The following is a 13,494-nucleotide window of genomic DNA, read 5'->3' as shown; positions in this document are numbered from 1 at the left end:
CACACATCTGATAAGGGACTTGTGTCTGGAATATACAAAGAACTCTCACAACTCAGTAATAAAAGACATCCCAATTTAAAAATGGGCAAAGAATATGAATATGTATTTCTCAAAAGGGGGTATGCAAACAGCGAATAAGCACACAAAAACAATGCTCAACATCATTAGACATCAGGGAAATACAAATCAAAACCACAATGAGATAATACTTGGCACTTTTTATAAAACTAGATTGATACAATAAAAAATGGACAGTAATGCATGTTCACAAGGAGGTAGAGACATTAGAATTCTGAAACATTGTTGGTGGGAATATAAAATAGTGCAATTGTGGAGAAACAGTTTGGCCTTTTCTTAAAGTTAAGCATACATTTACCATGTGAGCCAGCCATCTACTCCTACCCAAGCAAACTAAATATATATGTCCACCAAAAACCTGTACATGTTAATAGCAACATTATTCATAAGCAAGAGTGGAAATGTGACCCACGTGTCCGTCCACTGAATGGATAAACAAACGTTGGTGTATCTGAACAGTAGAATGTTACTCAGCCATAAAAGGTTGTGAAGTACTGACACTTGCTAAAGCATGGACGAAACAGGAAAACAGTTAAGTGAAAGAAGCCAGACATAAAAGGCCATATGTTGTATTTTTCCATTTATATGAAATGTAATAAGCAAATCAGAATAAGCAAATCCATACAGAAAAAAATTAATTGGTAGTTGCCAGAGCATGGGGGAGTGGGGAATAGAGAATAACAGGGAATGGGTATGAAGTGTTTCTTAAAACTTTCTGGAATTCTATAACTTTCAATGGTGATGGTTGTAAAACTCTGATTATACCAAAATCCACTGAATTATAAGCTTCGAAAAGCTGAATTTTATGGTGTGAATCAGACTTAAACAATTATAAAATAAGAATAGTTATTTTAAATTAGCACATGCCCCATTGAAACAAACATGATACAAAGATTGAAAATCATTCAAGGGGGATAAAATTTAAAAAGAAATAAGGTTAGGTTTTTCAGAAGCAGAAAAAATACAAATCTTTGAGTTTTCAGATAACGTTATTGAATGTAGAGTTGCCTACTAATGATATGAGAAGTCAAATTTGAACTAAATCAGAAATCCAAAAGCTAAGCACTGAGGGGTGTAATGTGTATTTAAATTAGTCCCTGAAGGGTTTGTAACTTACTGCTTTTGAAATCTATTTATTACAATCATTACACAGTATTATCATGTAGAATGATTAATGGTCCAGTGTTGTGACATGCAGCTATAAAGTTATACTTATTCTACTCAATTAAAACTGAGAAGTCACATCTTACAATAATCTTATAAATGCACACTGTAGAGGCTTTGGAATTAGCTTATTTTAAAAACACTGTTGCAGTGGGTTAGGTTGTTTAGTACTTACATTTACTGAATTAATATCTTTTGAAGTCAAAAGGCACAAACAAATTAACCATGAATCAAGTGTTAGTGAGAAACATACAATAAGACACTTTCAGAGGTATCACAATTGGGTTAACTTCCAATTTCCAATAGTAGTCATTTTACTTTGACTAGTTTAACTTGCTATGCATCTTGTGAATACAGTCTCATTCGAGCCTCAACAGGGCACATAGCAACAATTCCTCAGTTTTTACCAGTGAAAAAACAGAATGAGATTATAGTAAGTTATCCAACTATGCAATTTTATGCTCATAGCCATGGTGAAAACCACAGATCTCTCCATTTTTCTCTTCCTGTGAGAACAGTGTTGATTGAGCAGTGGTTTTGGTGGGCTGTGAATATGGAATGATGGGGGAACCGACTTAAAAAATAGAACTGGGAGCGGATAGTTCAGAACCTCACAAGTAAATATAAATAACTTTATTGAACAATTTATCAGACACATTGCTGAGCACATTGCCTTATTTTGAGGAAGTAGACTTCAACTTTAAGAGACTAAAGAGGTTCTCAGCCTAAAACTATATGCTATCAATTACACTAGGTTAGCATATGTACTTAAAAATGTCTGGGCTGCTGCTGTGTCCTCAAGACTAATAAATAATTGTGTTAGAAACAACATACCATATGGTCCCTCTTTTCGAATGAAAGTCAGTTACTCTCTAATGAAGCATTTCAGGAAAACATTTTGGCTGTTTACCAAGTAAATCACAACTCATTTCTTCTTAGGAATGACAACTGATCTAACAGTGGCCCTGATCTTTGATGCTTGTTCATAAATGTAATTTCTTAAGATTTCGAGATAGGAGAATGTCATGATACAGTGCTCTTAGGGAGTTCTACCAGGGAAGAAACATCCCTTACCTTCTGAGGATGGCACTTTGGCATTAGTCCAGGCATGCAGGCCTTCCCCAATCTCATCCTACCTTTCAGATGGACGTCAGACAGTATCACATTGAGGACATGGAAGCTGTTGCTTCACAACTAAAATTTCAGGATCCAGATGACCCTCAACCCTGTGTTACGTAGCTGGTCTCCAAAAAAAACACAACTCGTATTCAGCATTTCAGTGCTCTCAATAGACTGGCCTGATTTGGCATGGAAACCAGTATTTGCCACAGCAATAGATCATCTTTTCTTTTTATTATTAAACTGTAGATTTAGGAGATAGAAACTTGACATAGTACTCCCTGACCCTTATTACAGGAGTGCAAGGTATTTTGTCTTTAGAGATTACTTGGCTATAACACTTTACCTTATTTCATTTACCTTAGAAATGATTAAAATGTTATTCTCATGAGGTACAAATAGTGAGTTCCTGAAATGTTTAAACATATGTTATTCATAGAAATCATTTTCTTCTGCTTCACTGATTCACTATTTTCTTTTTCAATCAAATTACAGTTTTAACATGTCACATCTCGTTAACTGCTATTTATAAGAATAAATGTGATCATCCATATTCCCATTATACACCTCTTTTCCTTACCTTATCCCTCATTTTCTTTAGATTTTTTTTTTTCCACAGCAAACTAAATTCTTTACTCAGTCCTTTCTAACAATTTAGTATAATTATAACTTTGGTTAATTATTAACTATTGTGACTATCAATATAATGCTATACCATTATATCATTCAAGTGTATATCAAATAATCCTGTACATTAGCAGGTTGCAATATATCCAATCAGAAAAAAAAAAATGAAAGAATGAAAAAGAAGAAAGGAAAGGAATGGAGGATGGTGAGAAAAACTACTATATAAAATCTCCACTTTGTGAAGCTTGGTACCTGCTACTGGGTAGCAGAATTGTAATTCAAGGCCACAATCCTTTGTCATTAAAGCTCCAATGCAAGTCCTTTTGTATTCAGTTGACCAAGAGAGTTTCATCTGGTCCGGGCATCTTCCCGTCTTGTCCACCTCTGTTTATTGCCTTCTAGTGAATTTTTCTCTCCCACCATGACCTGTGCTAGGTTATCACTCGCTTGTGTCAGGGATCTTAGTCTTCATTTTCTCCTGTGAACGTGCGTCTAGTTCACCCCACTAATGTTTTCACAGGCTTGTTTTGTCACTTTTGTTTTTCCCACACAAACTATTGTTTGTTTGCCTATTTCCTCCTTTGCCTGAATTTCAGTGTGCTTTCTGTTTGCTAACTACAGTGCTCTGTACTTGTGGTCTGTGTGCCTCTGAGATAAACAGATTCTTTTATTCTGAGTTTTTGTCATAAAAAGAAAAAAATCGATTTGGGTCCCAAGTGAAAACAGATCTATAGATACAGTAACACTCCCTGAAAATCTATGAGAGCAGTAGTAGTTTTTTTTTTTTTTTTTTTTTTTTTTTTTTTTTTTCTAGATCACTGCTGTTTCTAGAACCAAGGCACACTATCTAACCCAATAAATGTTTGGGTCTCATCTCTGACAGGTCATATAGGATGCTGTTTCTGGCATGTCCAAAATTCCTGTAGGCTACAAATATCACTGATAACACATAGACTGTATTACAAAAGACTTGTAACTAATGACACATTCCTATGACCTGAGCTAGGCATTCTCAAAAGACTTTGTTACATGTGAAGAGATACATTTTTCCATATGCCATAAAACGTTTTGAAGTTTTAAGACCCTAGGTTTTATTGGTTTGGTTTTAATGTAAGCGACGTTTTCTCATTTTGATGAATCCAGTATATTCTCTATGAAATTATGTAAAATAGACGTTATTTTGTTGACATTGCAGTTGTAATATAGACAAGTCAGTTGCCCAAGGACATGGAAGTATTCCGATAGGAAGAGGCTAGAATTTGTCTTCTGTGGCTTGCTCAGAAACCAAATGCCTTTGCTATAGTTAAGATTAAAGATAGAAAATAAGGAAGATAAAATTGAAAAATCTCTTTAGGATTTCCTTTAAGGTTATTTCATTTCAATCTGACATAGTTCTATTTAGTCAGAACTGACCTTTTGAGCAGTGAAAGGATAATTTCACCTCCAATTTAATATTAATTTATACTAATTAGAAGTTGGAAGTCATGTGACTACAGCAGCTGAATAAACATCACATATCTGAGGAGCTTTTAAAATGTGTTCCTTCACACTCTGATGTGTCTGATAACCTTTGGAAATTTTCTGTCAGTGTCTGTCTAGGCAGCTAGAAGACAGTTACATCAATAGTGGAGTGATAAAAATTCTTTTTCTAGCTTCTTACCCATTTCTTATTTTTTGCCTCTACACAGCTCTTATAATCACTTGAGTATGGAAGACACTATAAGTCATATATTTAATTAAACTTCTAGGGGACAGGTAAAAAAGATCAATGCAAATTTATCTTAATTCCTTTTATGTCCTCATCTCCCCTCCGTTACACACACTTACCTTCTTACTTTCCCATTCTTTCTCCTTTAACCATCCCTTGCCTCTTCTCCCTGTCATTGACTAGTGCTGCTAACCTTATCAAACTACGGATAATTCGAAATCATTTACTAGTGTGACTAATTTGCTTTGAGAAAATATTTGAGCATGTTATGAATGAGTTAGTAGTTGAAGCAGTGAAGCAAATTATAAAGACGAAGAGACATTAATCTTATTTTATAAAAGGTCTTTATACTCTTTCCAGAATAGAGCATCTGCATCTGAGGAAAAATTAACATAAAGGAGCAGTGAGATTGTTTGTACAGGCATTAGCTGCAATTTGTAGAAAAACTATTGATCCCCCCCACCTTGTCAAATATCTTTTATTTTTCTTAAAATGACCCATCAAATGTGTACTCGTTGCCTAAAATTTAATTTGAACCTACCGTATAAGAAATTTCCTAATAGGTAGAAAGGCTCTCGGATGTGTAGTTTCTTAAGATGCCATATAGCTAATCAGATTTTTCAAAGGATGAATACCACTCTTGTGTGTCCATTTTTTTCTCACCTAGAACATTCAATTAGCTGGTTTTCTTCCGTTTACACACCATTCCCCTTCTGCTGATTCTAGTCGGTATACTTTACCTCATCGAGAACACTTTGGCTGGCCTGCTGTTGCTAATATGTGATAGACTTAACAAGCAATTTCTAACCAAGCCTCAGAAGACCTTAGTTGTATTAGACCCATGCATCCGTGCCCCTACCTCTGTAGCATCCCCACAGTAAAGAACACAAAACTGAATGAAGTATACAGCCAATCACCTATGAAATGTTTATAAATACTTAATTTCTTTTAATAAAGCAATTTATTAAGTATTAATTCTCTTACTGTAACCTGTAGGAATACAATTTTTTGGCCATGGTGTGCAGCAGTTTGATGCGTGATCTCAGTTCCCAAACTCTGGATGCAGCAATGAAAACACGGAGTGCTAACCCATAAACCACCAGGGAATTTCGAATATTTTAAATTTTTTAAAACTGTAGAAGCTTCTAAGTTTTATTCATAAGTCATATTTTATTCATACATCATTTTAATTGCCCCCAATTTTTAATTTTTACATTTAATTTTAAAAAGACCTACTTTTCAGGTATCTTTATTAACTTATTTAATGGTTTTTTTTTTTTTTTTTTTGTATTCTACAGACTTTTCTAAACTGAAGGAGGCTGGAGTAATACCCGCCAAATAATAATGATGAAAGAATTATTTGTCTTGACTGGAAAGTAAAGTGTGCATTTTGAGTTTTAATGAGCAAAGGAGGACAGGAGACTTGTATGGAAAGTTCATAGCAAAGATTAGAAAGTTAGAAAATTAAAGTGCGTTGAGCTTATACTGCATCTACTACTCTTTCGGCCCCCAGTAACTACAGATAGCATTCAGAGTTCAGTGGGCCGTTTCCACATTTCAGATTTATCAAGATCTAGTATTTATAATTGGCTTTATTTTAATTCTATTTTAAAAATGTAAGCAAACAATTACATATAGTGCTAAGCTACTAAATACATGAATAATTTAGTTTCAAGCTTCTGTAGTCTGTTTTCAAGGTGAAAGAGAATGCTGGTGTAGTGAAAAGTGAATGATTCCTTCACACTGGGCTTTCCTGCCATCTTCAACCTAAAAGTTAACTATGTACCTACTCAGAGGCATTAAATAACATTTCCTTCTCCCTAAAGTTGCTGTTGAAGCATTTTTTCCTCTTACACTTCTAGTTATCTCGAGTCACAGCTTTAGGTAATATTTTTAAAGTTACAAAAATATTTTCTTATGATTACATAAATCGTTTATCTACAAACACAAATCATTCAAGAGTTTGTATTTAAGGTCTTTAAGCATATGAAGCTAGTGGTTATGTAGCAAATCTTATTTAAAAAGTCGCGCTTTTTTTTTATAATAAATTTTTTCATCTCTCAACCCTAGGAGAAGGTTTTCTTTCTATAAAGAAATCTCACCATGGGGTTTCTATTTTGATACTAGTCTTGTAGATTGTGGCATTTGGCCAGGTCATCAAATGATCTATCTAGATCTTACCAGCTGCTACTGATCCCTCACCCCCGGAAAACTTGAGAAAGTCACTTAATTTTCTTAAGAACCTATTAATATTGTTACTAAAAATGCCATAAAAATCAACAAATGCATATAGCTGGCTTTGGTTTCATCAGTTGATATTCTTAAAGGAATGCTTTACTTGGTTTTTGATTTTTTTTGCTCATCTAGCCACTTAGAAAAGCCACTGCCCCCACCCCAAGCTCTGTGTGTGTGCTTGTGTGTGCGCCCCCACGTCTGTACAGCATTTTTTTCAAGATCTTGTTCTCCAATGATCTATGGCAAGGAACAGGCTGTATCAGCCAGGCCACTTGAACAATTGCATTGTAAGACTGTCAAACAAAAGGGGACTTGATAAATGAATATCCTTTTGTTTTTGTGGTTATTAAATGCCTTCACTTTCATACAATGAGAAACTTGATAAACAGAGTTGAGCCTCATGGTTAATGGCATTTCCAAATTCTAGAATGTCTGTAAATAATGGAGGAACTTCATTATAAACAAGAGTAGATAAAACAAAGAACCTCTCTTCTGACACAAGAATAAATTACTTCACATCTCATCTATATTTACAGAATAATAGAGAAGTCTATTCATTTATCCTCTGATACACATTTTTGGATAAATGATGGTGTTCTTTTTAAATCTGAAGTCCAAATGGCTTAATACGATAAAATATGTGACATTTTATAGGCATTTTGTAACGCGTCTTGCATGTCACTCTGGTGCAGTTACATACAATATCAATTATCCCTAAGGTATTATGTACTTGTAGATCATAAACTTTTTGCTTAAATTAAACATCACAGCTGGTTGCTTTAATTTGATGCATTATACCACAAATGTTTCAACAGCTTGACTAAAATGAGCCATACTGCAAATTCAAAAGAAGAGCGAAGGTCAATGCACAAGAAGCCTAGTCATTTGCAAATTTTCTTTAGGCATATTAAAAAGCATCCTGCAGAATATAGTTTAATGGAATGTAACAAAACAAAATACAAGAAAATGGAGTAGACTATTGCAGTGGTGTTTCACTTACTGAAAGCAATACTAAAAATTCTTAATCTCATGAGTGCTTATAATAGCACATGTAAAAAATCATCAATATTGTGCTTTGAGAGTGTTGTTTACTTCTTCTATCATGATAGCTTTGCTTGTTTTTCAAAACTAAAACATCATTAAATCTGCAAAAGGAAGGCAGTTAGCAGAAAAGAAAAACCAAAATGATTGCCCTTATTCTGACTATCTACCCAGGAAGCTTTCCCCCTAGCCTGCCCCCATTCAATTAAGAATCCAGAAATGCTGTCTCTTCACTCATTCTATTTGTACTCCCAAAGTCTTTTGCTAAGGGGGTTGACAATAATACTAAGACTATCATTCATTACAACATAAAACCAATTTTAAAACTATTCTAACTCTAAGGGTATTTTTCTAGTTTATAGAAATTAGCTCTAAATTTTATTGTCAAAGCAAGAAATTAATAAGCTAAAATAATTCTGTCACCTATGATGAGAAAGTAAAGTCTCCAAAATTATGTGTTGGCAACAAAAACAAACATGACAGAAATTAGTACAATAGGTTAAAACTATTATATTTCAAGTTATAAAAATTTTACAACTGAATTGCTTCTTATTAGCTATAAAACCATAATGTGTGAAAGTCAAATGAGAACCAAAGGTATCTAAGAGAGTATGTTCTCAGCGTAATCTGTTTAATCACCATCTCCTAGTTCAGAAGCACTAGCTGTCCCCAATTTGTAACTCTCAGTATGACATTTGAAGCCTAGTCCAATCTCCTCCATGTATTACTGAACTATGCTCAGTTACTCTGATCTAGCCTATGTTTATATGTGTGTGTTTTCTTAAATAACACTTTAAACAACTGTTCTTTCTTTCAACATAGTTCCATCACTATCTTCTCCTAGACTTAAATTAAATCCTTTAAATCAAAATGAACTCTTCCTTTATTGGCATATCTACAAAACTTTATTCTGGAATTTCACTTATGACTCCATAATAACTCTTTTGTCTCAGGGTTAATGACCAGAGCATAAGCTTCTCTGGTTCATGTATCATTCATTTTTCTTCAGCTCTCCATTTCTCTGTGTACCTAATTGATGCACTGAGGTGAATTGTTTCCTAATTCTAAGCCAAAATTTTTTTTTTTTTTTTTGTCTTTTTGCTATTTCTTGGGCCACTCCCACAGCATATGGAGGTTCCCAGGCTAGGGGTCCAATCGGAGCTGTAGCCACCAGCCTATGCCAGAGCCACAGCAACGCAGGATCCGAGCCGCGTCTGCAACCTACACCACAGCTCACGGCAATGCCGGATCCTTAACCCACTGAGCAAGGGCAGGGACCGAACCTGCAACCCTATGGTTCCTAGTCGGATTCGTTAACCACTGCGCCACGATGGGAACTCCAGCCAAATTTTTTTAATGATAGACAAAGCTGAGTTTTAGAGAGATGTGTTTTCCAAACAAGATAGGTTAGAATTTCTAGGATGAAAAACCCATTTCTAGTTGAACATAAACAGATGACTCGTGACATAGAGATGAAGATCTTTCTCTGCTTAAAGTTACTGATAGTCCTACTGATATTCCCGTGTGTAGCACAGGGAACTACATCTAATCTCCTGTGATAGAGCACTATGGAAGATCATATGAGAAAAAGAATGTGTATTTGTGTTTGTATATGCATACGTATGTACTTGTATATATGTGTATATATAATGGGTCACTTTGTTGTACAGCCAAAATTGACACAACATTATAGATCAACTATTATAAATTAAAAATAAAGTTACTGATATAATTGGAGCTTGGAACTACAAATCTCAAGTTGCTTAGTGCAGCCTTCACTGCCTTAAAGAAGTCAGGGTGTGTTTTCTGTTCCTAATCTCTTGTTTTTTTCTCAAATCTCTTGGGGGCCAATGTTTTTGGAGTTGGAATCAGCAGTTGCAATAATCTAGCTTACATCACCTTGCCTGTTACCTTGGAAGAAAGTATAATCATTTAAACAATATGACATTTATAGTACACAAATCCAAATCTGGTCATGGCTCCTCACTTTAGATTTTGGGGTCCCTCTTAACCCATGGCTTTATACATATTAAGGGCTCTTAAGACATTGCTCTTTCTTCAATGGAGAGGCAAATGTATTCTGGAGATACTTTTTAAAAGTTGAAGTGTCATTGATTTACACTGTTGTTGGTTTCAGATATACATCGTAGTGATTCAGTATTTTTGCACATTATATTCCATCATAGGTTATTACAACATAATGGGTATACTTTTGCTCTGCTGTAAAGTATATCCTTGTTGCTTATCTATTTTATATATAGTAGTTTGTTTTTGCTAATACCATAGCCCTAATTTACCCCTACCCGCTTCCCTCTTCCTTTTGGTAACCACAAGTTTGTTTTCTATATCTCTGCGTCTGTTTTGTATATACATTCATTTGCACTATTTTTTTAAGATTCTACACATAAGTAATAATAATGTAACAAGAGGTAATATTTATTATAATATTTGTCATTGTCTCACTTATTTCACTAAGCATAATATTCTCTAGGCCCATCCATTTTGCTTCAGATAGCATTATTTCATTATTTTTTAAGGCTTAGTAATATTCCATTATGTATGTAATATATACGTATATATCATCACATTTTCTTTATTCATTCATATGTTTATGGACTTGAGTTGCTTCCATGTCTTGGCTATTATAAATAGTGCAGCTATGAACATTGGGATGCATGTATCTTTCCAAATTAGTGTTTTCTTTTATTCTAGATATATACCCAGAGGTGGAATTGCTGAATAATATGGTAGTTGTATTTTACAGTTTTTGAAGGAACCTCCATACTGTTTTCCATAGTGGCTGCACCAATTTACATTTCCTTCAGCAGATCCCTTTCTCCGTGCTCTCACAAAATTTTGGCATGGCTAGACACTTTGATGATAACCATTCTGACAGGTGTGAGGTGATACTACAATGTAGTGTTTTATTTTTATTTTTTATTATTTCTCCAATAGTTTTTTTCTAATGTATTTATGTAATAAGTAGCAATGTTGAGCATATTTTTTTGAGCCTATTAGCTATCTGTATGTCTTCTTTGGAAAAATGCTTATTCAAGTTTCTGCTCATTTTTTGATTGTTTTTTTTTATATATTGCGTTGTATGAGCTGTTTAAATATTTTTAATATTAACCTCTTGTCAGTTGCACCATTTGCAAATATTTTCTCCTATTCCATAGAGTGTTTTTTCATTTCGTTGACGATTTCCTTTGCTGTGTGAAAGTTTTTAGTTTAGTAAGGTCCTATTTGTTTATATTTGCTTTTTTGTTTGCCTTAGAAGACTGATCCAAGAAAATACTGCTATGATTTATGCCAAAGAATGTTTTTCCCATGTTCTTTTCTAGGAGTCTTACGGTTTTGTGTCATTTAGGTCTTTAAACCATTTTGTGTTATTTTCGTATATGATGTGAGGGAATGCGTTAATCTCATTATTTTACATGTGGCTGTCCCATTGTCCTGGCAGCACTTGAAGAGACTGTCTTTGTATATTCTTGCCTCCTCTGTCATAGATTGACAGTAGGTGTGTGGTTTTATTTCTGGACTCTATCCTCTTCCATTGATGTATGTGTCCAGTTTTGTGCCGATACAATGGTTTTCGATTATTGTATCTTTTTGGTATAGTCTGAAACCTGGGGTGGGGGTGGTTATACCTCTAGTTTTGTTCTTTTGTCTCAGGATTACATTGCAAATTCTGGGTCTTTTGTGAATCTAGATAAATTTTAGAGTTATTTATTCTAGGACTGTGAAAAATGTCATGGGAATTTAGACAGGGATTGCACTAAGTCTGTAGATTGCTCTGGGTATATAACCATCTTAAGGATATTAATACTTGCAATCAAAGAGCACGAGATAGCTTTCCATGTCCTTCAATTTCCTTCATCAGTGTTTTATACTTTTCAGGGTATAGATCTTTCATCTCCTTAGTTAATTTTATTCCTAGGTATTTTTTAATGTCATTGTAAGTGGGATTGATTTTTGTTCTTTTTTGATATTTCATTATTACTGTATAGAAATGCAACAGCTTTCTGTATATCAATCTTGTATCCTAAAACCTTGCTGAATTTATTAGTCTTAGTAGTTTATGTGTGGATTCTTTAGGGTTCTCTATAAAGTATTATGTCGTCTTCAAACACTTCTTCCCTTCAACCTAGGATCATTTGTATTTCTTTTTCTTGACTGATTGCTATGGTTAGTACTGTCAATAATAGTGTGTTAAATTGAAGTGTGAGTGTGGATATTGCCTTGTACTTGAATTTAGTAGGAAGGCTTTCATTTTTTCACCATTCACCTTGCTATGCATTTGTTGTAAATGGCCTTTATTATGTTGAGATGTGTTTCCTCCATACCCACTTTGACAGTGTTTTTTCTCATGGATGTTGAATTGCATCAGATGCTTTTTCTGCATCTATTGATATGATGATGATATTTTTTTGTTTTTCCTTTTGTTGATGTAGTATGTCACATTGACTTGAACATATTAAATCAGTATTTCTCTAGTCCACGATTTCTTGTCATTTCTGTTACATGAAATCTATTTCCATCCCCACACTTCTAGTCTGTGTGTCTTTCACTCTGAAATGAATCTCTTTTAGACAACATATTGAAAAGTTTTGTTTTTTTAATGCAATCAGATGCATAAGTCTTTTGATCAGAGCACTGATTTCATTAACAATCAATGTAATAAAAGGTAAGTATGTACTTATTGCCATGTTATTCCATGTTTTCTTTTGTTTTGTAGTTATTTTTCATTTATTTTTTGTTTTTTCCCATTGTGGTATGGTTTTTCTCTTATAGGATGCTTGTACTATGTTCTTTTCTTTGGTTTTTGTGTTTCTATTGTAGGCTTTTACACTGTGGGTTACTATGGGGTTCATATGTGTTGTTCATATATATAATTATATCTACCTGCTTAAACTGATAGTCATTAGAGTTCACATTCTAAATGATCTACATTTTTAACTCTCCTCCCCATTTTGTATTTGTGATGTCATATTTTATATCTTCATACTTGTCCCTTTCTTATTGTAGTTATAGTTGCTTTTACAATTTTTTTATTTTTCAATCTACATTCTGATTTACATTAATTATCTTCAATCTTTACTATATATTTGCCTTTCCTATTGGGATTTTTCCTTTCCTATATAGATTTTTGCTTCTTTACCATTTAGAGAAGATGCCTCAGCATTTGTTGGGGGGGAGATAAGTTTAGTACTGCTGAATGATTTTAATTTTGCTTGTCTGAGAAATTCTTCTTTTTCCTTCTGTTCTAAATAATAATCTTGCTGAGTACACAAGGTTACAGGTTTTTCCATTTTGGTCTTTACATATATCATGTCACTCCATTTTGGTCTGCAAACATTTTATAGAGATAGCTACTGAAAGCCTTATAGGGGGTCCCTTTTATATAACTCTGCTTTTCACTTGCTGTTTGTAAAATTATTTTTATCTTTAATTTTTTTCAATTTTAATTATGATATGTCTTGGTGTGGATCTGTTTGGGACTGTCTGTGCTTTCTATAATGAAT

General features: G+C 33.9%; 1 protein-coding gene across 9 annotated transcripts in view; it reads left to right on the top strand.

The window, feature by feature from the left end:
* CCSER1 (coiled-coil serine rich protein 1) overlaps positions 1 to 13,494 on the top strand; it is a 1,224,168-nt gene that overhangs the window by 607,184 nt on the left and 603,490 nt on the right. Inside the window, exon 9 of one of the 9 annotated variants that reach the window (XM_021100746.1) lies at positions 5,995 to 9,104. The exons of the other annotated variants lie outside the window; for them this stretch is intronic. Within the exon in view, the coding sequence (XP_020956405.1) occupies positions 5,995 to 6,009 (15 nt within the window). The 3' untranslated portion in view covers positions 6,010 to 9,104. Of the gene's footprint in view, positions 1 to 5,994; positions 9,105 to 13,494 lie in introns of those variants that run through there. 9 annotated transcript variants of the gene reach the window in all.

The sequence above is a fragment of the Sus scrofa genome, chromosome 8, assembly GCF_000003025.6.
Source record: "Sus scrofa isolate TJ Tabasco breed Duroc chromosome 8, Sscrofa11.1, whole genome shotgun sequence".
NCBI classification, from domain to species: domain Eukaryota; kingdom Metazoa; phylum Chordata; class Mammalia; order Artiodactyla; family Suidae; genus Sus; species Sus scrofa.
Note: the sequence above shows the minus strand (reverse complement) of the source record. Positions and strands in the feature narration are given on the sequence as shown.